Source organism: Frieseomelitta varia, unplaced genomic scaffold (genome assembly GCF_011392965.1).
Source record: "Frieseomelitta varia isolate USP_RPSP 00005682 unplaced genomic scaffold, Fvar_1.2 scaffold_203, whole genome shotgun sequence".
NCBI classification, from domain to species: domain Eukaryota; kingdom Metazoa; phylum Arthropoda; class Insecta; order Hymenoptera; family Apidae; genus Frieseomelitta; species Frieseomelitta varia.
This window is the reverse complement of record NW_025109784.1, coordinates 121762-147786: the sequence shown is the minus strand read 5'-3', so window position 1 is coordinate 147786 and position 26025 is coordinate 121762. Positions and strand designations below refer to the sequence as shown.

Genomic DNA, 26025 nt, shown 5'->3' with positions numbered 1-26025 from the left:
TTTTTTTTTTTTTTTTTTTTTCTGTCGATCCGTTGTATTCATTGCAACGCGATCCCCCGGGCGCAAATGCAAGCATTGTTTTAGATTAACGGTACGCGACTCCACAATGTTACGATATTTACAGTTCCGCTGGCACGATCCCTGCCAGCGCATCGGAAACGATCCGAGATCGAGTATCTTTTCGAAAGATCGATCTCTCTGAATTCGTAATCAACTCCGAAATATGTAGTGACCGGCCAATAGTCTGACCAGTGGCAACACTGGAGAGGTTCAAGCCCATTATGTTCAGCTTGTACTCGATGCATACACGCCGGATGCGTTTAGGTTCAACGATACGATGCCGCATTACGTTCCAAGCGGCGGTACGATACGTATGCATCCCGCGTAACGTATGCAGCACGGCCTGTTACGAGCACGGGTAAATTGCTAAAAGATATCTCCCCCTTGGGATTCGACGGGGATAGGTTATAACCTGGGCCAGAGTCTGCTCGAGCTTATGTAGAATACATTGCCTCTGGTACGCTTCTCTACAATGTTCGTTTGTCCGCGCGGTGCGTACGGGTTTCAATGTTACAGAGAACGTAGCCGGGATACGCGTGCTCGTGCTTGCAGTCGCCAAACAGTCCGGGCATAAGCGGAGAAAGCGTTGACATCCCGCCGGGAATTGTTCAATTTTAGTTGAAGCCCACCTCTAGCCCTCGGCGTAGATTACGCAAGCGTGGGACGATCAACGAGGAAATATCACACGACGTTTCCTGGTGCCGTCTCACCTTAATTGGAAAGACGACAGCGGGAAAGAGGACGTCGAGAATCGCGAACGTAGATGCCCGTGGATATCCTGCGTACTTTACAAGACGAACGACCCGCGTGACGAGGAAATTCCACGTTTGTATCCCGCTACTTGTGACGCTATTTCACCGTACGTTGATGTATTGGACTGATCCATAAGTTTACGTACATTTGCTTTAGTAACAAATGTTAGTGAGTAAACGTCCAGTCAAAAATGAGCCAACTTGCGTACATCACGCAACACGAAAGACTCAAGCGTGCCACGACCACGAACGACTTCTTCTACTTACTCCAATACGTCCATTTATTTCTAACATGTACGTCCTTGCATGGTTTCTTGTTACATTAAATCTTGAATCATTTTTATATTCGTTTGTGCAACGTTTTAACAATGACATATTTTGTTCGGGGTCTCCGAGATTACTTCTGGGAATTCATTGCAGCGCAACTGCATAATATAAACTCCATTTTTAGAAATTTACTACCTCCGGACGCTATGCAATAACGCTTCGAAATGTATGCTGTTTTTAAATAATTAATAACGTTAAAGGAACTGTGCGAGGCTTGTTATGTATCCATACGAGCTATTCAGGCAATGAGCACGTATCGCGCACGTATCCGTGTTATATCTCGTTTCACGATAGCCGCCGTTTACGTTTCATACTTGATGTATAGAGGCAAACAGCAAAATTATACATAAAATAGCTGATAAATAGGCAGGCGGTAGCTATTTTCAGTATTCCACACAATATTAATATTCCACACAAACAAGTAACTTACGAATTTGCACGCATTTCAATATTCATATTTTAATAAAACTTCCTAATGTTTTCTCTAACTAAAAAATGTTCTATCTTTTTTGCCGAGTTACGCTACTTTCCAAAGAGAGCCGCGATACTTCACCTATGAAAAACAAACATGCTTTTTCCACGTCAGTAAAAGCATCTCCGTGTATAAATTTGTGTACGTCTAAATACCCGATACTCCTGTGTCGAGACTCGATAGGTAAAAACGATTGACGACGCGACGGCAACTCCTTGCAGATGAAAAGGCTGTACCTTTTACACGGAGCCACCTGCGGATCGTTCATCATACCTGTAATGCATCTAGCCTCGTAGTTTCTTCTTTTTTTCTTTCTTTCTTTCTTTTTTTTTTTTTTTTTTTTTTGACCGAGAATCGAGCAAGGAGGCAAGCGAACGATCTTCAACGCGTAGTTGAAGAGAGCAATGCTTCGATTTCCTTTCCTTCGCCATTTTCCGCCCTGTCTTCCTGAAACCCTCCTGGCACGTCCCTCCGAAGAGACCACGAAGCTATGCAACTCCCGGTAATGCGCGCATCAATAACCTATCATATCCAACCTTCTAGATACGATGCGATGCGATGCGATGCGATGCGATGCTACACTCTCAGACTCTAAGACGTGCCGATCTCTTCGTGCTTGTAACTCGAGTAAATATATCTGGTACTTCAAGCGAAAACTCTACTCGTCTATAATTTTCCTCCGTGATAAATATTTCCGTAAAAAAGAATAGAAAGGCCGGGGTGTCGCTTTTATCTGCAATTATTTTTCAAAATATAAAATACACGTACGCATGCGTGTTTTTCGATTATAAAACGAGTTACAAATATACACGATGAGCATGGATTGTCGGAAAAACCAAATGTAATTCTACAGATGAAATTCCATCAACCTATTTTCCAATTACTCTTGCTGATCTCGATTCAAATGGAATTGAGAATATATTGATTGTTCGATTACACGGGCATACGAGCAGTTATACGTGTACATGCGTTGGTTGCACTTCGTTCATCAAATTTATTTTCACCGTTCAAATGAATTGCTAATGCAAGTATGGAAAAGGAATAGCATCTCGTGATCGTATGAAATATTAAAATGTTTGTGTCAACATGTGCGTGTTTAACATTAAAATAACATCGGTTAGACGAGTTTTTCGCGAACTTTATCGTCAAATTATTCGTTTCAATTAGATCGATACGATAGATAATACGATTCAACGATCCAATGCGAAGTGCAAAACATTTGCACGTTGAATATCGATTTATTCATCCTCCATTTATCTCGTTTCACGAAGATAAATTACAAATGCGGTCAGAGTACTTTGTCGAGTAATATGTGAGTAATAAAGAGCAAATGTAATGAAATCTCCGTAAAAGCATGCTTCACGAGCGTTCTCATTCGACTGATTAAACATTATACATGATATTTCGATTAACGATATAAATTAAGTGGAAAGTGGAATTGTAGAATTGTTTCTGCATATTGAGATAACGCACCATTAATATAAAGTATCCTTCTCGTATAAACACGAATCTTACAAAACATTTAATTAATCTAATAATTAACATTATATACAGTGTTATTACTCCACTTACGTTTACTGTTTTGACTACCATTTCTTTAGCTTCTGGATTTACTTCACTCCATTCGCTGGCATAGTATGGTCCTTGATGACCGAAGAACTAAAACCAGAATAAATAGACTTCTTTCCTATGAAGATTCATCAAAGGATACAAATTACAATCGATCAAGTAATTACGTTATTTATAAAATGGCATGTTAAAGATACCTGATAAAGATGTTTTTTGAATCTTCAAGCATTACATGTACAATGAAAAGTACGACTCAATATAAAAACCCAACAAGCATTTGCATAAAAATATACGAAATTAATTCGGAAGCTAGATTCACAAAATCAAGGCACATGTATTTATTATGACTTACTATTCGTTCCTAATTAATTATATTCTGATTAATTACATTATAATTGCGTGACCCAGTCACATATTCATAAAGTCATTCCCGTATCTATTACTATTCGAACACATCCAATGCTACTTGTTAGTTACATCTGTTAATTAGTTAGAAATTTTCGTCGATGCAGCAGTCGGTTCGACAAATTCGTTCCTCTGGTGCAGAACAATGGAGGAGAGAGGAAAGAAAATAATAAAAAATAAAGACGGAACAGAGGGGAGGCAGCTAATTCAAATTGAAACGAGGCTTTGCACTTTCCCTTCCGTCAAGTAATTTCAAGAGTGCCTAAACGCAAAGGCGATACTTTTCTTCCTCTTTCCTCTCTTTCCATTCCACCTGCTGTGCATTCGTTATATATGAAGCGGTGATTCGAGGCATTCGAGCGAGAGAGCCGGCACAACAGGACGGCTTTGCGAAATGGCCAAGCTTATAGAAAATCCTGAGAAAGGAAGCAATTCGCCGAGCCGAAAAGGATTCGAAGCTCGAATCTCCCATTAGCTGGAGAAGAAACAGGGATGAGGAGAGAGGCTCTAAGGGTGGCCTCGCTCCACAACGCAGGCGCCTAGCTGGATGATTGCCAAAGAGCATAACATTGGTGGGAGTACTCATTATGAAAGTTGATACGGTTGGTGTCGTTGTTTTGTAATTCTCTCTAGCCTCGAGCCTGAATTTGCTCTGCACCTTCTTCTTGCTCTTGTCGAAAGTTTCGAATTTGCTGCTAGCTACTGCCGCTGTTTGTATAGATTGCTTGGTCAAACGGCAACGAACTGTTTTGTCTATAAACTGCTGCCCAGTAAAGAAGGAATGCATAATTATAACTCTGTGTAGATTGATTTCTTACCATCTCCAAACTTTGGCATAAACTCCATTGTTTGGGTAAATGGATATTATGCAGATAAGATTGAAATATATGAAAAGTACTTTTTAATACTGAGAAGCTGAATACATAGTAGGAAGAATGACTACAGTTATTTATCTAGCATTTTGTATAATAGTTTCTAGAAAAAAAGACTAATCTGGCATTAATATGGACGCTTCTACTGTATCAGGATCACTGTTACTAAGCCAGTTATGTAACAGTTATCTAATTGAGGGTTAACCGACGTCTGATTATAGAAATGCATAATCTACTTATTTAAAAAGTAGAAGTAACGTAACGAAGACCTTGTACGCGACAAATGTAAATCTATTACTTTTAACTAACGAAAATGATGAATTATATAAGTATAAACATATCTTCCTAACTTGCATCGAGCGGCATTTCGCCAATTTTCTTTACGTATGCACGGACGTAATTACTCGTGACATTGTATGTATCTTATACTATAAATGCAATTGCAAATATATCTACAACTCTTTGATATTTAAAATTATTCTTAAATTAATAAGAGAAATTCTTCGCGATTAAATATAGAGGGGGAATGAAAATATCGTTCCGATAAAGATAGATAATACATGAATAATTTTGTACTACATCTAGTATGATTAAAATTGATAAACAGAACCGTGGATAATTTTTTTATCAAGCTTAACACATGTTCTTTTCTTTAACTCCCAGACTTTCATCAGTCAATAAAATTTATTATCAATGATCTTCTTCAACACTAGCGCTAATGTGGTAACTGTAAGAATTAAAACGAATATGCTGGAAGGTTTGTCAATCTCAAGACAAATGAAATTTTAATTGAGCAATTAGTCATGCATCACAAACAAACAAACAACTACCTGACAAAGGATAATTGAAATAAATGAATATTTTCAAACATGTGATTTTGTTCTCTATCATGCATCATAAAATAAGAATTAATAAGTAATCTCTACTATGCATCATAAAATAAGAATTTAAGCTTTAAACTATATGGATATCTCTATTTTCTTATGTAAAATAAAAATGTTAAAATGTTAAAGCATGTTAAAGGAAAATAAAAGTAATGATACAATAATATAATACAAAGTAAAATAATTTGATAATATAATGCAATAATAGAAAAGTAATAAAAATAATAAGATTGATTTTTTACTTATATGTAATATTCAAGAATTTAAATGTTTAGTGTTTAAAAGAAGATAAAATTTATAAACAATCAATTATCTTTGCATCAGTAATATATAAATTCTATTAGTAATATATTAGTAACATAGTTTAGTATAGACATTGCAGCACACCCAACATAAACCAGATTATCAAACTTCAATGACAATATGTTAAAAAACAAATACATATTTATAAATAATGATAATATTAAGATTAAATTCATTGTAGTATTCACTACATTTATGTTCAACTACATTATGTTTTGATTGCAAATAACTTTCTTCTTTGGAAAGGTTACACCCATCACTACGTAAGATGAATGACCTTCAGAACTATTGTTTGCAATAATTACCTGTGTTAACCATTTAGGAAAACGCCACTGGGAACTGACCAATCTGTGAGAATAAAGGACACCATCTTTGACTTTTCTATCGATGACATCTGTTCCCAAAACATGAGGATTTAAAGGATTTGGATACTTTCTGCATGCTGCTTTCACAACTGTTTCCCATGGATGACTACAATCATAAAAAACAAAGAAATATTTCATGTCGCACAGGCAAAAGGATGTCACAAAGCATTTCTACATTCTACTCATCAAGTTACAAATGAATAAACTTCCATGAAATATACTTACTCAAAAGTATGATGCGACGTCCACAACTTCATATTTGTGAAATTTTTCAATGTAACGTATGACTAACACTATAATTTAAATTATTAACAATCACATGGAAACATTGCACTGTTATAATACAATGTACGTCTACTAACTCCAAAATCTGACGTAACGTAAAAAGAGGTCTTCAATTCTAATCTTTCATTGTGTATTGATCCATCAAAAGTTGGTAGCCCTGTTTCTAACAGCCAATGAGCTTGTCTTCAGTTCAATCTGATTGGTCAATTATTTTGAACTATTTTCTTATTATTTATTCAAACGTACTGAATCAAATTACACTTAATTTACATTTAATAATAAATATAATATAGTTCCTTTTTTTGATTTCAGTCCTACCGAATATTCATCTGTATTAAATCCAACATACATAAATATATATATGATAATATAAATAATAATAAAATATTTATTGTTATTGAAACAACTGTTATATTAATTTTTCCTTCTTTTACTCTATATTTACTTAACTCGTATTTTAAACATTACGCAGAATCATATATACATGTATCTATCACGATTATAAACCAATATTATATATTTTTATATAAATAATTATGTTAAAAATTTGTTCTTTTATTTTATTTTATATTTACATAAAAATTAATATTATTTAATATTACATAAAATAATTAACAACAATAATTAATTACATTAACCAATGATATTTTTTCCAATTCAATTAGATTGGTTGACTTTTTTAAATAACTTCTTCATTTGAATTTGATTGGCCAATTTTCTTGCTAATTTCTTCAGTCAATCTGATTGGTCGATCGTTAGGCGGTGCATCTACTTAATTCAAACGTGTTCGGACGAGGTGGTCACGTTGAGTTTTGTTCGAAAATCTTTTCGTTAAAGCTGCAAATTGTAACTTTTTATCCTTTGAAAATTGTTATTCTTGTTTCTCTATTAACTTCAGATAAATAATTTCAATTTAATTTGGCTGTGTCATACGATGGTGTCATAATGTTGATGTCTGTTTGTAAGGTGAGTCGTAATTTTTTTTGTAAATTATGCAAATTTTAAATTGTTGTTCAATTGTCTTGCGTAGGTAAAACAAGTATCTTCAATAGAACAGAGAATTCAACATTCCAAGAAGAAGTTGACATTCTGCAAGCCAAATGGTAAGTAAGTACTAATTTTTTCTTTATGAAATGAATTTTCTTTATGTTGTCCTATAATAAGTAATGAGATAAGATAATGTATATTAAATATTTGATATCTTAATATTTTAGTATCTTACCAAAAATATAACTAAGTTTTTCTTGTTTTGATTTATCTCTGATATGTAATGGTACTGCAGGTTGTGGACCTTCGTATTTTGCAATTATGTTTTCAGCAGATTTAAAAGCATTATATATCAGTTGAGATTTTGGTGCTCTAGTTAAATATACAACACACTGTGCTAAAATCACATCACATTCTGGCATTCCAATCATTTGGCATCCATAAGTAGTATGAACAGCTATGCCTAGAATCCAAAATTCTTATTTATTTATATATATTCTTATATCATTCATTATGATATTACGTCTAATATAATATAATTTATCCACAAAATCTTTGTACTTGAAATTAAATATTACAGAATTTTATTTCAAAATTATTAAAGATTTTTTACTACTATTTATATTTAAAAATAAATTATTATACAATATTATATATACAAATAGCATTGTCAGGTGCATTAAATTGCATTAAGATTTTTGTAGATAGTTTTATGTACCTAAAGCATCAAGGTCCGCTAAACCAATATCTTCACTTGCTATTCTTATTAATCTTCTTGCTATATTCACTGGATCTTCTTTAACTGCCATAATCCGTGCCAACCAATATAAAGATGCATTTTGTTTTCCAACTCTTATCGATTTGTGTAAAGCAGAGTATAAATGATGAATATTATTGTTTTGTTTATCAGATAATGTATGTACTTGTTTGAGACTTTCTTTAACATCTTCGAGAGTTATTGAAACAGGATTTATCTCATATGATATTTTATTTTTAACTGCCAATTCCAAACTATTTAATGCAACACGTGCATCTCCATCACATATCTCTGCTAACCAATTAAGTACCATCTTATTAATTGAAAAACGTGCTTTGGAACTATTGTTTAAAATATTTCTTAAATTAGTTGATTGTGGAGAATTATGTATTTCCCCATTAATAAATGAAACTGCTTTACAAAGAATTTCCATAATATTTGGTACTGTTAATTTATTTAAAGCAAATACACGACATCTACTTAGCAAAGCAGAATTTAAACTATAAGATGGATTCTCTGTAGTTGTGCCAATTAATGTAAATGTGCCTGCTTCAATGTGTGGTAAAAAAATATCTTGTTGCAATTTATTAAAATGATGTATTTCATCCATAAATATAATGATTTGATTGTTTATTGATTTTGTTTTTGATGTATTAACAATATTTCGAATATTACTCACACCAGAAGATGTTGCAGAAAGATTTATAACATGCACTTTGTTTCCATGTATTTCTTTACTCAGCTTTAATATAACATTAGTTAGAGATGTCTAAAAAATATTTTGAGAAAAATATTAACAAGAATAAATATTAACAATAACTGAAAAGTAATGAAAATTTATGTATTACCTTTCCACATCCTGGCGGACCCCAAAATATCATGCTAGGAACATGTCCCTTCATTAATAATTGTTTTAATACTGTACGAGGTCCAATAACTTTTTCTTGTCCTACATAGTCATCAAGGCATATAGGCCTCATTTTTTCAGAAAGGGAAATAAATTCTTTATGAGGTGATGTCTGTTGATTCATATTTGTTATACTAATTGCTGTATTGGCTTTGTGTTTCTTTGGTGGATTTTTTTCACTAATATTTTCGCATGAAAGAAATCTCTTTGATGTTACTTTGATTTCCTTTAAAAAAGCAAAAACATAAATTAATATAATGCTCTGCAGTTTTTCTATACACTATTCTATAGCTTAATCTTTGCTACATACTGGACACAATATAATCAGATTTTTGTGCATCATTATTCGTTACATTATTATTTTTGTTAAAATTTGAATTTTTTTATTATTTTCAATCAATTCATAATATTTAAATAATTTATTAGTCAAACCTTACATCGAAATTAACCATATACATATGTATAACCAAAGATATTCATATTCAAAATGTTTCGTTTTTTGAGTTTGGTTTTGGTTCTAAGTTGACAGTTAAATTGTAGTTCATAGCTCCATCTATGACATACTGAGTTTACAACATGCGTGAATACACTTCTGATTAACTTAAATTATTTTCAAACTTTAATTTGTATAAAATGCAATACTTCGAAGTAGAAATTCAAATAATATTCTTTTAAGTAAGTTCAAATTCTCAGAAAATCATACTATTTTGTATTATCAATAAATAATATTTTTTTTGCAGATTTCTCATTGAGAGAAATGATTATTATAATTAATTATTAAGAAATAATTATAATCATTATATAAACATGTCAGATACATGGAATAGAAATATTTACCGCCAAGAACAAGAAGCATTTGTTTCTGGTCATGGTGGGACAACTTCCATAGAGGTTATATATGCAATCTTGCCAAGTTGTTGTAGTATTCTCTTAACTACAACTACAATGGGCTTTTTAGAACAGACTGCCCATAAAAATATTAGGACTATAATAGAATTTACATTAATTGTAATACCATCTATTTTGTGTTGTACTATATTATCTGACTATGTTGTTACAGTATGTTGTATCATGATGTTAATATCTATAATTAATATTTTATTATTAGGAATTAATTCTGATATAACGCCAACATACAATATAAGACCTATTTATGGTAAAAGGCCTTTTGTTACACATTTCAGAGCATTGACTAATATAATAACAGCGATATGTATATTAGCTATAGATTTTCACATATTTCCTCGCAAGTTTGCAAAAACTGAATTATTTGGATATAGTTTAATGGATACTGGTGTTGGGTTATTTGTATTAGCTAATGCTGTAGTGGCTCCAGAAGCTAAAGATTTTGCTCTTAAACCTAGGATAGGTTTCTTCCATACTATATCAAAAAATATAAAGCACTCTGCAAGAAGTTGCATTCCACTTTTAATATTAGGTTTTGGCAGATCTGTTGCCATTGAAGTTTTAGGTTATCAAAAGCATGTCACTGAATATGGCATTCATTGGAATTTTTTTATAACTCTTGCTTTTGTTAAATTATTTACTAGTTCTATAACAAGTACTATCAATTCAAGGTATTCATTATTATCAGGAATTTGGATTTTAGGAATGCATGAATATGTTTTAAGTACCAAGGGATTAAAGGAATGGGTTTTAAGTAATAGACCAAGAAATGATTTTGTATCTGCTAATCGGGAAGGTGTAGTATCTGTACCTGGATATGTTGGGCTTTATTTAATAGGTGTGGCAGTTGGTAGATTGATTCATTCTACATATCAGAATTCACACGCTCAAAATTTGTTACAACATAAACATGAAACATTTCAGTTTAAATTATTTGGATATGAGCTTGATATAAATTATAACGAGTCTATGATTTTATGTATTAAATTATCCTTGATATCAGCTCAGACATGTGCAGCCACTTTAATCTGTGATGCATATTTTAAAGTATCTAGACGGTTAGCAAATGCTGGATATTGCATGTGGATTCTAACTTTAGGTGTCATGGTACTTACGTTATTGCTATTGATTGAAATAATATCAGATATATTAGTTTATGTAACTATGGATTCAGAACATAATCAAAAAAAAACAAAATCATACAAAACATATACAAAAAGCAAACGAGATAAAATGCCTGATAAATGCCAGAAAAATGCAAATAAAAATAGCATTGAAATATTTGAAGCTGTGAATTACAATGGTCTACTTTTCTTTTTATTGTCAAACTTAATGACTGGAGGTATTAATATGTTAGTACGTACATTATATGTAAGTCATTTAAAAGCTTTACTAATATTACTTGCATATATGGCCGTAAATATATTATCAGTTTTATTATTGTACAGAAAACAGGTACAAATTAAATTATAAATATAAATGTATAACTCGTTGTACTAATTGCAGAGTATGTGATTTCTTACATTGTACAATTACATAATGAATCAGTGTAAACAATTAGTAACAAAATATTTACACTGCCATTGCGTAAATATATCAAATTGTACTTCATATTTATTCCTTCTTTTTATTAAAATAAGTATATACATACACTTATAATTTATATAAAAACAATTAAAAAGACTTAATTGGTAACAAATTGTTTTGTCCGTTCATTATTAATATCAATAATTATGGAGTCTATTATTTATTTATCATAATTCATCTTTGGATTGGACGTCAGATTTTAATTCAGTTACTTCTTTTGACTTAGGAGTTGCACTCCTATTTATATCATTTGTTGTCCTAGTATAATTCTTTTTTCCAACGTGCTTTGTTTTGCGTTGCGTTTGTATACTGATAAATTTTTTAAATGAATCATGGTTTTTTACGTAATCCCTAGCTTGTGAAACTATACGTAAAAACTCTGTAACGTCAAAACTATAATTCGTGAATTTTGCGTGTGCTCCTCCATCCGGATGTGTACCCTGTACAGAATTTCGATTAGTTTTATAATAAATTTTAAATAAAATTTTTTTTCGAGATACAATTGCTTACGGGATCTTGTTGCACTAGCATTGATGTATTTTCCCACGTGAAGTACTTTACCCCGCGTAGACGAGCAAGATCTTTATAACATCCTGGATCTTCACAATTATATCTGCATAATAATTATGTATAAGATGTATTTCTGTGGGAAGACATGTTCATCTATACTTACATCTCAAATACTGCTGCCCAATCTGGCAAAAACATAAGATGCGTTAATCCAGCTCCATGTATTCCAATAAAAATATCAGAGTTTCTTGTAATCTCCAATTGTTTTTTAAATGGTACTTTTTTATTATAAATTACCTAAACAGGCAAACATATTTTAATTATATTCTGATTATATTTACTTAATTGCCTTTCATCGTAAGAGATTCCTTATATCATATATTTAGAAGCTTCCTACCTTTCTAACTTTGTACTCTGGATTTTCCTTCAAAGCCTTCGTTAATTCATCCTCATTCAAAATTTTTCGATATTGAGTATCTCTGCTAAGTAAAGTAACTCGTATCCTTTCGTTTTTTCTTTCATGAAGAGGTATTCGTAACTTATGTAACACATGATCTCCAAAAGCCTTGAATAACCCACTGTTCTCACAGCCATAAATCTGGAAGCATATTATGATAAAAATTATTTCAATTGCATGATCTTAAGTTGAAAAAACGAAAAGTGAGCAATCGTACAAGTGGTGTATTGTAATAAAGACCAAAAATCATCCGTGGCAATAAGGGAAACACAAGATTCTTGAAGCAAACGGTCTCTCCGCGAAATGTATTTAAATCCCAAAGTGGATTTGTTGTGAAAGCTTCAAAGGCGTCTTGGAACGCTGAACGATATCTGAAAGTAAGAGAGAGGACTCGTTGTATCTAGTATCTCGTGATTTTCATATTGCACTGGTCATTTACCTGTAACTTTCCCAGATCATTATATGATTATCAGTGCTGAATGCAGCGGGGTGCGAGAGGTTTACGTGTAATGACGCGTATAAGTTGAAAAAGTCGCAAAAATGATGATACATATTTACTACTGAAACAGAACGACTTGCGTGTTCGACGAATTTTGCATCACAGTCATTAATCGTGAGAATCATTTCTTACGACTTACTAGCGTCTATTTTCATTATGAACGTTGGCTTTTCGATCACAATATCACAGTCGTGGTTGACGATTGGCGGTCGAGGTAATTTGCGAAAATTTTGTAATTCAGGTCCCCAAGATTGCAGTGGACTGATATGGTCCGCGTTTTCTTGTAACATTTTTTCATTTAATCTGTACAAACGAAATGATATGAATATTAAGTGTAATTAAAAGTAATTGATTAATAGATTGCTTTACTCACGTGCAGTACCCTCCAATTTGACCCTCTTTCAGAACATCCATTTTGTATCGTATGGGTTCCTTTCTTCGAATTAAGTCCGTGAAATTAATCATTATGTTTCTTGCTCGACAAAATCTCATATGTTCTGAGCACTCTAAAGATGAGTCGTCCTATGTTCGAAAGTATTATAAATAAAAATAGAAAAAAAATCATGTTTTTCTTGTAATTGAATGAGACTTACCACAAACAATGGTTCACAAAAAATAGACATTTCTTTCCTTTGATCACGTACGTAGCCAAAATCGCCTTGAGCGTAAAACGTTTCTATCTGTGCTTTTTTCGTTGTCACCCATCCCCTGTGATCACCTGGACACTGAGGAATGGAAAAAGAATTTTCGGGTTTGCAATCCGGCTCGTAACCCCAACAAGCTTTGGTATCAAGGCTATCCTAAATTTTTCCAAGAATTTCTTGTTAGTGTTTTTCGTAAATTAGAGTTTAATATAATTATTTGCATCTCCAATGCTTTCATGATTATCATATTGTTTTCGCATAAACAACGAAAAAGGTATCATTACCCCTTTAATCGACATATTTTGACATAATCATATTATTAATATATCGTGCATTACCTTGTACGGACAAGCAGTATTATTGCGGCATTCTTCAGCTACCGTGGGAAAAGAGTTGAAGTAATACTTGATGTGATCAGACGGCAGATCAATATTTGTATAATTACTACATGTAGCTATAACTGTGAATACTAGTATGATTGTCACTGAATACCTAATACTTAACGCGTTATTGATCATCATGACGAGATGCACTAATAAAAATTAAACTGAGATTCCCTGAGAAAAAACGTCATGCACTCACTTCGCGGAGTGACTGCACGGCGTGAATGAAGGAAGAACCACCTGTACGAGCGGATAGGTATATGACCTCATCTACTGTGCGTAGTTGTGTTATGAACAACATGAACATCCATGTATACCAACATTAACGCAAGCGTGCTTGAAAGAACTGGTAAAAGTCAGTATTAAAAATAGACACACGATAACTTACATCATTCATGTATGATGTACACAAGAGATGCAGGTTAGATCGAATACCTTGTAGGATTTCGTATTACGTGTCCTGAAATACCGATTGTGTAAAAAATCAATAAAATCCTAAACCTGGTCTGTAACATAGACGAGGTTGTACATCTCGTCTGTGTGTGTGGTTTTGTCATGCCCTCTATCGTTCAGAATGGGGAATTTATAAATTGTATCATTGACTAATTTACCTTACAGCATAATAAATATTGTAAATTTCTCTTCTCTTTCTCGTAGAACTTTCTGTAGGCTAAAGACAATTTTATTGAAAAGAAATCTTGGAGAAGAAACATTTGATTTTATTTTTATGCCAATCAGCTGCATCGATAATGTGTGTTCAATATATTTTTGTTTTAAAATTTCTGATACTATAGATGTTCTTTGTGTAAGAGAGAATTCTTGTTAATATTGATTAAATGTTAATAAGTTTTCTGAATAATCGAGTATTGGTAAAAGCGTATTTGCCAGTTGTAACAAACATCACTACCAATGTTATCGATTCAGGATAAATTAAAATTATAAATGCAGACAAAATACACATAAATTTGAACATTAACTATTTTTATACTTTTTGTTCTGTTTATTGTACTTTAGTTAATTCTAGTTTAACAACAAATAATAATATTTCACAATTATTATTAAAGACTGTTGCAGTATTTAATTCTCCCTATCCCAAGGAGAAGATCCAGTTGAGCTACCAAAGTGTTAGACGTAAGTATTTTTGTATGTAGTATTCTAATTAATTATATTTCGAAAATAAATGATAATATACTTTATATATTGTTAAAGATTGATTACAATTTCTTATCTTCATAAATGGATGGTCTAACTGTGCTCCAAATGGAAAAAAAATGTAAGTATTTTGCATATAGTCTTTTAATTAGTTCTTTATATTTTATTGTAATTATTATTGAAATTCAACTGTAAATTTGGAGAATATTTTTGCTTCAAATTTAAGTAATTTTTTTAAACAATTTACTTTATGTTTTTAAGGTATAAACTTGGATTTTTATCTCCACTTCTACCACGAAATCTGATGATTCTTGCTTGACGACGACTTTCTTAGTGCTGGTACAACAATGATGATAATGTGCTTGGTACCTGATGGTGAGTCATACATATTTTTGTTCTTCTAGTCACTCAATCATGTCGTAGGATGAAAGGTCCGAATCGACACGGGTGACTAGTTGTATTACGTAGAACTTTTGACGAACATAGTGATCACAGATATTTATTATACCTGTAAGGAGTAACATTTCCTTATTATTTCCTACCATTTATTAGTTCAGGATACGTTTTCTTGTACATTGCATTTTTAAATGTTAATAATAATTATTATGACTATCACATTAATACAATGAACATAAAGAATTGATTTGAATAATATAATATTGAGATCAGAACGTACTGATTGATTATTTATGAAGATAAACTATCCATCCGTACAAAATCCAATTTGAAAAATTGACAGTGAATTGGTACAAATGGAGCATGCCACTTGTTTTTGGTTTTACTCTTGGATTTTTCGAATCGCGGTCGCGATCGCGAATAGGTCGCGAATAGGTCCTAAAACGAACATTTATGTAGGTATTGCTCGAGCACGCACATGCGAACAGACAGCGATCATTGTGCTCGATGATCCTCCATGTATATTAGGACCAATTTCCGCGATTTATCTTTTTATTTCACCTTTATAAGTTATTTTTTAGTTTGCGATTAGAAAGACTCGAGCTAGATGTAAGTTTCAGCAGGCATTGCATTTGAAGAAAGAAGAGGGCAATTACTAATAATTCCCTATCTTCTGGATTATCCAGAGAATAAGAAGTCATTATTGTTACTGCTTTGTCACTATGTTCGTCCTTTTTTGCTTTTTATATTTTCTTTTTCTTGTCAATGTACAGCTCGTTTGGCAATCACATCATTACGTTTGGTAAATTCTTTTAGTAGTGTTGCGAATGATCAGTATCGGTTTGAATTAGTGTTGCGATATAGTCCAAATTTCACGGTTTGTATTAGCGTTGCAAATGATTGTTGATTTCGCATTAAATTATAGTAGGAAAAAGATACTAAATTCGGTTTGAAATAGTTGTGATATGTTTTTTCATATTTATTTACTCTTGGTTGACTTTCTTGAGCAATATATATTGAATTTTATTTTTTTACGAGACATATTTAGATTTTAATTCTTTTTTTTTTCTTTTTAAATATTTCAAGAAAATTTTTCCTTTCAAACTTTATTTTCATATTCTATGTCGAGATTAATGGTAAATTGAATAAACATTTAATGTACATGAGAATACAATGGACGCGAAATCAAACTTTGTTTCGAAATAGCTATAAAACCGTAACTCCGCTTTCTTCTGTTCCCCAAATTTCATTTTGGATTTTACTGTTTGGAAACAGTAAAAGTTTGAAATACGTATGGAATTGTAATTGGGACAATATCTATTGGTCGATAGTGTTGGATATTTTCTTCGCACGGCTGCTTGCGATCTGTGGGAATTAACATGAAACATACCTCTTTCTTTGAGTTCAATATTTATCGATAATTCACAAATCAATGCTAACCGATAACTGAGATATTGGATAGGAGACAATGGCGTATAGATACCTTCTAGTGTCAACCTGTCATAGCGTGACCCGGAAACAGATCACCTCGAACAAGTTGGTATATATACGTGCATTTACAAATACACGTGCATACATATCGCCGAAGACATACCAGACTAGCGGGTATGAATCGCCGTGGATAGAAGGAGGGAATGATCTACATCGATCATGATCACGCCACCCTCACCCTGATCCGCAACGAGTACGATGCGGCCGCAACGGTACCTCTTCGTTGTCCATTATCGACGAAATCGCCATCATCTTTCTTTCTGATAATTTTATCAGGCTGAATCGGCTTTTGTGAGGCACGCGGTACGATCTGATTGGAGGACATTATTCATCGAAGCCCGGGATGAAAAATCCCGTTGCGCCGGGAATTACTGAATCGGGCTTGCTCTCGACCCACGCTTCGAAGAATGGAATAATGGCTGGTAACGGAGCATTTGTATGATCAATTTCGCGACAGGATTGCGTAACGGTTTGATAAACGGGCTTTACGTGGAAGTGTAACATGTAGAAATGTGGCGTGCAAGTTGTAAAACGAGTGCGTGGCATCGGTGTAACGCGGATTGTCCCGCCACGGTGGCGCCACGTTTCGCGGGCGACACGATGCAACCTACGCGAAATTTAGCGCTATAATGTTTTCTTCATAGAACTCTTAGGGTTCCTCCCTGTGGTGGTACGGAAGAAAATCGTGGGGGCGGTGCCTCACCGTGTCGCGATTGCAACGGATGTCTTGCGAAAGCAGAACGTGAGGCACCCACGCGGCCCGTGAAAAAATTTCGCGAATACAAATTTCCCCAGATACACGTGCTTTTCGGTACGTTGCTTCGTGCAACGATTCTCCGGAAAGGTATTCTTATATCCACGCTTTGATCCGAGTACTTGGCGTCTATCAACCTGTACGAAGCGTGCAACGCGTCGTATATTATTGAGAATCTACCTGCGTCTTTTCTCTTTGCCACCCACGCGTCCCATTTGAATACATATACAGACATAAAGTGTAACGATTGCCGGCCCTTCTGACCACGTGAAACGTTCTGTTATCGGTAGACAATGCTTTGTAGATCCTCGAAACAACAATCGTAAATGCACGCGTTACTGCCTGTAAAATAATCGACGTAAATCGAACATTTTTCCTATGGGACAATTCGTGGAACGACTCGATCCTATTTTATTGTCGTTTCGCTCGAAAATCATGGAAATCGTTGGCATTCGAATGCATTTGAAATAAAAATTATTTTATTTCATTATTATTTTACTTTACTCCTTGGTTGTTTCTACGATTTTAAAGGAAAAGTTTGCTTCGTCATTGCGTGGTAATTTCGCATGCAACAAAGCGTCCGATCTTTCGAAATTTCCAATTTATGGTGTGAAATACCATGTAATAGATCGGGGGGTAATTGAGAAATTGAGATCTAATCTATCCACCGAATTAGAATCCGATTATCTCGATTGCTTCGGATTGGAGCGGCGCGGCGTTGGTTAGAATTTGCCCGGCGGCATTAGACGCAGTAAAGAAATTCCATCGCACGCTAGCCTCTCGTTAGTGATGGTAGACTAATCGCTTAATTAATAGATGACAAATGTTTTTAATTCCTCTGGCAAGGCTTTGGCGGCCCTCTGTGCGTACCTATAGTCTGTTACCGTGGTCAATTAATTAAAGGATGAAAGAAACATTTATTTAGAACAGTATTTCTAACTGATAACATTGAAACGATCAACTGTCCAGCTATAACTGTACATGATAATATTAAACGTACATGGAAACGATTAAACGGAGACCCGCATCCAATTTAGGGGAGAAGAAAGTCATTTTTCGTATCGACCCAGTGGGCTCTCGAATTTTCTTCGCAGTCTTCACGAACGATTTATCCTCGGTGTGCGCCACCACGGAGTATAGTTCCCGATGTCCCGCGAATGAAAAAAAAGGCGCGAACCTTAAAATATCGCATGGAGGTTGGCGAAGTGAGTTTAAGGTTTCCTCCGTGCGTGGAAGATCCTTAAATTCAAGACGCCACTCTTTTGAAAACCGTACGACTCGGCGTCGAATAATTCTCGAAGCGCAACAAGCATAAAATACTCTTCCATTGAAATTAATATCAGTTGCTCGCACGATTCTTTGTTCACCGAGTTAACGGTACGGATCAGAGCTACATAATGAATTGTGCACGTATATGTATGCTACGTAACACTTGTACGAAACGATGAATGTTTGAATTTTTTCAATAATAATAAGGAATCTCAGCTACCTTGATGCAACCCACCGATGAAAAGTTACCGATCGTGTATTTGTAATCACAGGCATATATCTCGTCCATGTAATGGAATATTCGAACGATATCGCAAACATCGTAATCCTGCATAATTCATAACGGCACATTGCCACGTCGTGAAACAAAAATATCGATGATAATCATTATACTACTATGATAAATCGGAAATTGGATGGAAACGCCAGGTATCATTGACCGAAATGTTGATAACGAGATAGATAACGACAAACTTGCAGCTCGTTATTACTCATACTCGCAGGGTCAGTGAATTGCAAATAGGAAGCAGTAATTGAAATATTAATGAGATACCAGACAACACGGCAGCTATGACGCTTTGATGTTGATATGATTGCTGTAAATGGTGAAGGCTTGGTCACGTTCATATGGACTCGAACGACAATGTGAACGGCTACACGAGAGTCTCTAACGAATTATTATCTCTCCACGAGTCGATTACGGTGGAACCATAAATCAAAGATTTGTCACATCATCCATCTTAAATGTGTCTTAATCTTTCGAGGGACACAGCTACCGCATTAACTACGGTGACCGAAATTCTTCGTTTGCAATTCAAAAATCCTAGTACGACCGTACGTTTCGGTGCGATATGTCGTCTAACTGGCTCGCCGTTTCGACGCGGCGCACTGTCCGTATCCGGGAAATAAATTGGCCGAAGGAGACGAACGTTGACCAGCACGGTCTCTCTTTCTGAAATGAACGCGCGAGCACCGGAGGTGAAGCAGCAATAGAGGACGTTTTTGCTAACGTGAACGACAACTTGTCCCGCGGTGTTCACGATTCGACCTGGGCTACGACCTCGGGGTCGTAAATTTTGCGTCATAGCGGTTGTCACCGGCTCACCTTTTTACGAGCGTGCCACGACTCGTATTCACGGTCCGTATTCTCGAGACGTATCCACTGTATCGAGCCCATGGTTCGGTCAGCAGTTGTTAAGAGGATCCTTCGGTTAGTAATCTCTGACAGCGACTCTGGTGTCCCTTTCAAGATGCTTCTCTTCTTACGTTTTCAAGAGTATGACCACATCATGAATCACCTGGATAGACAAAAGGCACGCGTCTTCCTTTTTCCCTATTTTTCTCTCTTTCTTAGCCGTGAGTAGTTACTTACGCCGTGGCTGTATTTTCTTTTAGTTTGGAATTCTTTTGTGAAGTGTCACATAATTGTAAGCTCGAAGATACTGACTCCTCAATTTTTGACTCTAACAAATTCTAGTTCATTCTTTGACGCCCACTGACACTCTCATCCGATTTCTTTACGCGTGTCAGTATAATCCAGGTCGATATCGACCTCACAATTCTAATCATCACCGCGACACGCAGAACTACTTTCTACACGGGAGAAAATAGTCTCGAAGCGGAAATATTAGATGTCGTCGGTGGTAGTGGAGGCCCCCGGTAGTCGACAACCAACCGTGCCGCAACGTTGCACAGTTGCATTACGCCAGGCGCAACGGCGGCAGCGTCGAAACCATTAGAGAACCCGTTTAAGACGCTTATGGTTTTTAAATTGAAAGTAAATGGAGATGAATTGGACGTTTATCATCTGATAAGCACGCGAGCTTTCTACGTGCGATTCGTTGGACGGCGCGGCGCACAGTTTGCCTGAATGCAATCAGGTGTGCACGGTTCCCCAATGCACGCGCACCTACACGAATGGAACGTAATCACGGACAGTGATATTGCATGTAGGGAATAGGAATCGTGCAGGTGCGGTCTGACTCGCGAACTGTACGAGAATTCGCGTTCTCTCTCTCTCTCTCTCTCTCTCTCCTTGGCAACTTTCTTTCTTCGCTACCACCACAGAATCACGGAACGTGAGGAACCGATTCGCACACTTCTCGCGTTTCCATAAAGAGACGAAGAAAGTGCCATGCATTCCTGGACCGGTGTGGTCTACATGGGAGCGCGAGGCAGCGTTCGATCGTAGTGGTGAAAGCGGGCAAAAAGAAACGGAAGGACACACCTGCGCTTGTACTATGCCTGCGGGTGGGCGTTCCACGATCGAAAATATCATCGAATCGTATACTTTCGATCATCGTACTCCCTTCTCGCGCTGTGATTCGCGTTTAACACTATAAAACGTATCGATTGCGCAACCTGTTTGTACTACAATTACCATCGATTCATTCTTTCGTCCCTCGACGGGCATAATTCAAATCTCGGCGGTATTTCATTCGAATTGTTCTGCCTTGTTGGAGAATTGTCTTATTGTCCGTCGGGAAGTCGTTTGTCGTAAGGATCATGAGGTTAAGAGTCAAAAAATCGGTGGCTCAGCGGGTTGTCCGGCGGCAGTGCGCGGCACATTCCGGGTCGAGGCAGATTGGCTCGACATCGAAAACGATTCTGGCCGAAAACTGCTCCACGAGATCCCTACATCAAGTGCCCCGGTTATCGGGCCAGATCGAGAGAACAAGGACAGCCACGGCCATAATCGTGGATCAACTTCTGGCTACGGACTTGTCCTGTACAGATACGAACACTCCGCAACACCGGCTCCGCCTATTTATTCTCCATCGTAGCGTACATCCTTATATAGTATATCCTTTACGGCGCGATGTACCATTTTCACTCTACGATTCTTCAAAAGTAGAAGAAGAGGCTCTCGGGACTCTTTCCGATCGGAATGATAGTTAATAATGTCCGGGGGACATTAACTCATCGTCGAACGGTTTTTCTTGACGAGCTAGACCTTAGGGAAACTGGTTAAACAAGAATTACTAGTCGCAACGAAGCTCGCGAATACTAGTCCTGTAATTGCCGCGTTTCTTGGCGCGTGATTGCGTTTTTCATCGGAACTGCTGCTTAGGCAAATTGAAACCGCGTAGGTATACGGCCATGCCGCCGTGGTTGCGCACACAGTATCGGAGATGCAATTCGTTTTACAGCGTGTTGTAACATAGAGTCCTGGTCATCGAATCGCGTTACGATTTCATTTGGTATACGAGTGTCATCGACAAACAAGGCTGATGTTCGAACCAGTTATCGCAACTATCTTCCGCTGTGGAAGTGTTCGTTTGATGTTACGTTTAATGGTCGCGGGAACGTAGAAATTATATCGCTTAATTAGCTCTACTCTCAGCCACTATCTCCTTTATGAAATCGTTGAACATCCTTTGCACGGGCTGCTTATCGGATGTTTTAAGCAACCGTGTCTCCATTCTGCGTTATCTCGTACTCACTGTTAGTCAACTACTTAAATCCACTTCTACCGCCGCGATCGTACTTTTGGACAGAGGATCGTTAAAGGATCCCGACTGTCAATTCTGCGAGAAGCACGTCCAACACGTGAAAAGATTTGATGGCTTGATTAGAACTCGGCGGCGTCGTGGAAGTTGGTTTTGAACGTTGAAAGTTGAGAAGAAAGTCGACGAGCCTTCGATCTACGTGTGTTTTCTATACCGCCGAGTCTCGCCTATTATTTTGCAGCGTCAATCCTGGATTTGCGTAATCGCAGCGAGAAAGCGCGAATCGAACACTGTCATTGGGCTGGTTAACACGCTGCACGTGCATACTTTCGCAGCCTTGATATTTCTGTCTTGATGCTTCGAGATGACCAAGCCGATTTTCGCGTTACAACTCAGCGTGCAATTCACCGCTCCAGTATGTCTCCTCGCGCGTTGGGAGCGCCGTGACAAATTTCAAACCTTCCAATTCTCTTTTTTGCCAGGCAGTCCTGTCTAAAAGAGAAAGTATGCAACGTCAATTAACATCGAATAACCAAAAATCTTCATTGATGCTTTTGCATTTACCAGGCAAGCCATCGCGAGTCAAGATTCATCAACAAGATTTGTTACAACTAGGTATCTAGTTGCTTGGGACGTCGAAAAATTCGCGAACGCGAGGAGAATGACCGAAAGCATCGAACAAACGTTTCGCACACGGTGAAAACATCAATATTTTTCGCTCGAAGGCGAACGGAGCCAGCGTGATCCAAGAGAAACAGGTACTAAACCGAGTTGGATCTACACCCGCGTGTAGTTCCTTTCTGGCCAGTCTATGAATCACATAAGAGAGTAAGAAAGGGAGAGACACAAATACAAAGGGGGTAAGCAGGAAACTTGTGCAAGAGGAAGGGAGACGAGGAGAGACGCGGAGGTCGGTGCACCGTTGGAGGAAAGCAAAGGAAAGACGACATAGGGCAACTCGAGCAAACCGGGGTGGTCTTGACTTCACCGTTGACTAACTGCGACACGACAAGCTGCCAGACTCGGTTAAATTCTGCCGTGGCTCGATAGCATTCGACGGGAAACAAATTAATGTTTGCTCGCCACATGTGGGTCGTCCGGAGTTTCTGGGGACACGCATTCGCGCGTCCCGAGTAACCAAGTCGTCCGTATATGCTGTACCAGCCGAACTTATCGATGACAAGGCGATGAAACGTATCGAAATACCTCGCACGAGGATGTGTCCACTTGATATTTGATACACAAGCTCCGACCGAGAGTATACTGCCATTCAGTATGACGGCAGGTGAAGCGAACGCCTTCGAGCGTCGAATGACTCCACGCACGATCCACGGTTTAACAACCTCGCCAGAGAATCGAAGACACGTCCGTGACGTTGAAAAATTAGCCTCGTGTATGAATATTAAATTTGGTAGAACGATCGGTAGCCGTTAGTCCGTAGAATCGTTCAAAACTATTTTTGAAACAGTGTTACATAAGACGCGTACCGATTAAGGAGCGAAACGATTAATCGTAAAGATTTGTATTGTGGTACAAGTATGTACGTCGTCTAACCGCTGTCATTTGTTCCTTTCTCCGAGAGACAGCCGCACCCGAATTCGTCCTCCTGCTCCCCTACACGTATAGAAATCGATCTGCACGACGATCTAAAAACCTGGCCCAAGTTATTCACTGGAGGTAGACATTCGTTGAACCGTGATTGCCGCAATAATTACGATCGAACGATCATTTATACGATTGTTCGATAAGATCCGGCACAGGGGTCGCGCGGAGAGAGACACAATCTATAATTACATCGGTGCACTTATACATCGATACGGGAATCGCAGGTTCGATGCACGCATTTGCACCGTCCGCGTGCCGTGGCATTCTCCGAATACCGTGATGCAACAACAATCTAAACGAATGAGAAACGAGGAAGAGAGAGAGAGAGTGAGAGAGAGAGAGAGAGAGAGAAACGATTCGCTTTATCGCGTTTGTTTAAAACCCAGTGTTATTGCCCAGCGTTGCTCCCTAGCGGTTGGAGAACGGTAGTCGTGGGATTGTCCGACTAGTTTTCGAGATGGGTACGTTTCATTTACGGAGCTGTCCGAAGGATTCTGGGCTAATCAAGTTGATCCGACGAATGACAGCGGCTTGGATAAGCACCGGGACACGAGGAACATTTGCAGGCGGCTTCTCCAAAGAGAAGCGTCCGTACTTACGTCGTTTAGATAAGAGGCACGATGGCCGATATGCATAATATGTTGGCCCATATTGGGACAAGCAAGCGGCGCAGGTTGGAGCTGCGAGACGCCACGCCGGAGAGCAGGCGGAACGGTGGAAGAGAAAGGGCGCCGACAACGCGTGGAACATCACGCCAGGGATCGGCCTGTTATTTGGCTGTCAGTAATTCAGTAGCCTCTCCGGAACCTCTGAAGATCCACTGATGCCGCCCCTGAGGAACCGGTAACCTGTCTACCAAATCGATCAACCTGTATCTCGTTCACTTACCCTCTCCTCTCTGCCTTGTCTTCCTCTCGCGATCGCATTCGTGGCGGTCTACCTGCGCCACGGTCCACGCCACGCTTCTCAACGTATATTAATCACCGTTCGACCATATTTATCCACCTTTTTCTTCGTACCATCAATTTTCTGCGTAATTATTAGGGAATTTACCGAGGAATGACAAGAAATTACCGTAACAGCGTCGCCGATAATTTACGCCATACGCGGCAGCGTATCCGTTCTCTCGTGCAGCGCACACATATCAGACGCGCATATTTCCCTTCCATGTTCTTATCTCGGCGGTAGCGTACGATACCGTGCGAGCAACCGTAAACTAACTACGATAATTATTTGCATTCAGCCGGTGTGTATCCGCGGAGTAAGATGTAGTCGTACATTCGCCAGGACTTTCCATCGCCTGCAGGATTTCCCATGTAACCCGCGTATATCGTAGCCCGCGAATCCTCCTGTATACACGTATATACGTATATATATATATATACGTGTACTATGTACGTATACTTTCTAACAACATGAGGAATTCGCTTCTCCTTCTTCTTCCCCCTTGGACGATGTAGTGTACGATGCTCGGCGTACGTACGCGTACCGCCAGGTGCAAATTCTTCTGACATCATCGTCGATGTACGTGATGCACACGTTGCACTTGCACGCTCGGCCAGCGCTGCCGTTGAGTGCACTATACCACCGTGCGTGAACACATACGTGTGTAACCTCCTTTAACCGCACGCGCGAGTGTAGGTGGGAGTGCGTGGCGCCACTATGGCGGCGTCCAGCCGAGTTCTACCGAGAAAGAAGATGGTGCGAGAGAGAAGAAGCAACTGGAAAGAAAGGCGGAGATAACGATACCTTCGAAAAGAAGGTAGAACGGAGAGCAGCGACATTATTATTGGAGACATTCTCCTCCGCCATGCGCGCATCGCGTCCACTTATTAAATCACTGTTAAATCGTATTACGGCTCTTCCGTTCGTGGCACACGTCGCCGTAACTTCTAAGCGACTCTAAGCGCCCACCACCGCTCTTCTCCACCTTGCCCCCTTTCACGAATCACGAAATTCTTGCGACGTACTTTATACT

The 26025-nt window shown here is 37.4% G+C and overlaps 5 protein-coding genes across 9 annotated transcripts in view; 2 read left to right on the top strand and 3 right to left on the bottom strand.

Moving 5' to 3' along the window:
• The window catches only part of LOC122526913 (protein slowmo), a 14116-nt gene extending 7686 nt beyond the window's left edge, over nucleotides 1–6430 (bottom strand). The window contains exons 1-3 of one of the 2 annotated variants that reach the window (XM_043650567.1): nucleotides 6235–6425; nucleotides 5950–6115; nucleotides 3184–3270 (exon numbers count right to left, since the gene is read on the bottom strand). In XM_043650567.1, the coding sequence (XP_043506502.1) occupies nucleotides 3184–3270; nucleotides 5950–6115; nucleotides 6235–6266 (285 nt within the window). In that variant the 5' untranslated portion in view covers nucleotides 6267–6425. Of the gene's footprint in view, nucleotides 1–3183; nucleotides 3271–5949; nucleotides 6116–6234 lie in introns of both variants that reach the window. The other variant, XM_043650568.1, reaches the window with a different exon arrangement.
• Nucleotides 6431–6978: 548 nt separating this feature from the next.
• LOC122526905 (ATPase WRNIP1-like) lies at nucleotides 6979–9874 on the bottom strand. Of its 3 annotated transcripts, none has more exons than XM_043650557.1 (5): nucleotides 9783–9874; nucleotides 8887–9171; nucleotides 8000–8807; nucleotides 7517–7744; nucleotides 6979–7448 (listed from the first exon to the last, which is right to left on the bottom strand). In XM_043650557.1, exons 1-5 carry the CDS (start codon nucleotides 9813–9815, stop codon nucleotides 7357–7359), a joined length of 1446 nt encoding a protein of 481 aa, XP_043506492.1. In that variant the 5' UTR covers nucleotides 9816–9874; the 3' UTR covers nucleotides 6979–7356. The 3 variants fall into 3 exon arrangements, with proteins under 3 accessions (XP_043506492.1, XP_043506493.1, XP_043506491.1); XM_043650558.1 differs by lacking the exon at nucleotides 9783–9874 and adding an exon at nucleotides 9383–9497; XM_043650556.1 differs by lacking the exon at nucleotides 9783–9874 and adding an exon at nucleotides 9256–9488.
• On the top strand, nucleotides 9485–11434 carry LOC122526904 (uncharacterized protein At4g17910). The gene is made up of 2 exons (XM_043650555.1): nucleotides 9485–9620; nucleotides 9686–11434. Exon 2 carries the CDS (start codon nucleotides 9753–9755, stop codon nucleotides 11322–11324), a length of 1572 nt encoding a protein of 523 aa, XP_043506490.1. The 5' UTR covers nucleotides 9485–9620; nucleotides 9686–9752; the 3' UTR covers nucleotides 11325–11434.
• A 24-nt stretch (nucleotides 11435–11458) lies between these two features.
• Nucleotides 11459–14303, bottom strand: LOC122526903 (EGF domain-specific O-linked N-acetylglucosamine transferase). Of its 2 annotated transcripts, none has more exons than XM_043650552.1 (10): nucleotides 13887–14303; nucleotides 13498–13704; nucleotides 13278–13426; nucleotides 13044–13207; nucleotides 12845–12965; nucleotides 12623–12776; nucleotides 12346–12546; nucleotides 12112–12245; nucleotides 11949–12051; nucleotides 11459–11878 (listed from the first exon to the last, which is right to left on the bottom strand). In XM_043650552.1, exons 1-10 carry the CDS (start codon nucleotides 14067–14069, stop codon nucleotides 11606–11608), a joined length of 1689 nt encoding a protein of 562 aa, XP_043506487.1. In that variant the 5' UTR covers nucleotides 14070–14303; the 3' UTR covers nucleotides 11459–11605. The 2 variants fall into 2 exon arrangements, with proteins under 2 accessions (XP_043506487.1, XP_043506488.1); XM_043650553.1 differs by having other exon boundaries at nucleotides 12845–12962.
• Nucleotides 14304–14991: 688 nt separating this feature from the next.
• Nucleotides 14992–26025, top strand: part of LOC122526906 — a 90165-nt gene continuing 79131 nt past the window's right edge. The window contains exons 1-3 of the mRNA XM_043650559.1: nucleotides 14992–15062; nucleotides 15141–15204; nucleotides 15345–15458. Of these exons, the coding sequence (XP_043506494.1) occupies nucleotides 15431–15458 (28 nt within the window). The 5' untranslated portion in view covers nucleotides 14992–15062; nucleotides 15141–15204; nucleotides 15345–15430. The remainder of the gene's footprint in view (nucleotides 15063–15140; nucleotides 15205–15344; nucleotides 15459–26025) is intronic.

Excerpts from the sequence above, each read along its gene's own strand:
- LOC122526904 (XM_043650555.1), top strand. The coding sequence starts at position 9,753 with ATGTCAGATACATGGAATAGAAATATTTACCGCCAAGAACAAGAAGCA.
- LOC122526905 (XM_043650557.1), bottom strand. The coding sequence starts at position 9,815 with ATGACCAGAAACAAATGCTTCTTGTTCTTGGCG. Across the intron at positions 8,808-8,886 it reads GTCCGCCAGGATGTGGAAAG|ACATCTCTAACTAATGTTAT; the intron begins GTAATACATAAA and ends AATATTTTTTAG. Across the intron at positions 7,745-7,999 it reads AGCGGACCTTGATGCTTTAG|GCATAGCTGTTCATACTACT; the intron begins GTACATAAAACT and ends TTTGGATTCTAG.
- LOC122526903 (XM_043650552.1), bottom strand. The coding sequence starts at position 14,069 with ATGATGATCAATAACGCGTTAAGTATTAGGTATTCAGTGACAATCATA. Across the intron at positions 13,208-13,277 it reads CAAATTGGAGGGTACTGCAC|ATTAAATGAAAAAATGTTAC; the intron begins GTGAGTAAAGCA and ends TCGTTTGTACAG. Across the intron at positions 12,547-12,622 it reads TTTATTACAATACACCACTT|ATTTATGGCTGTGAGAACAG; the intron begins GTACGATTGCTC and ends ATATGCTTCCAG.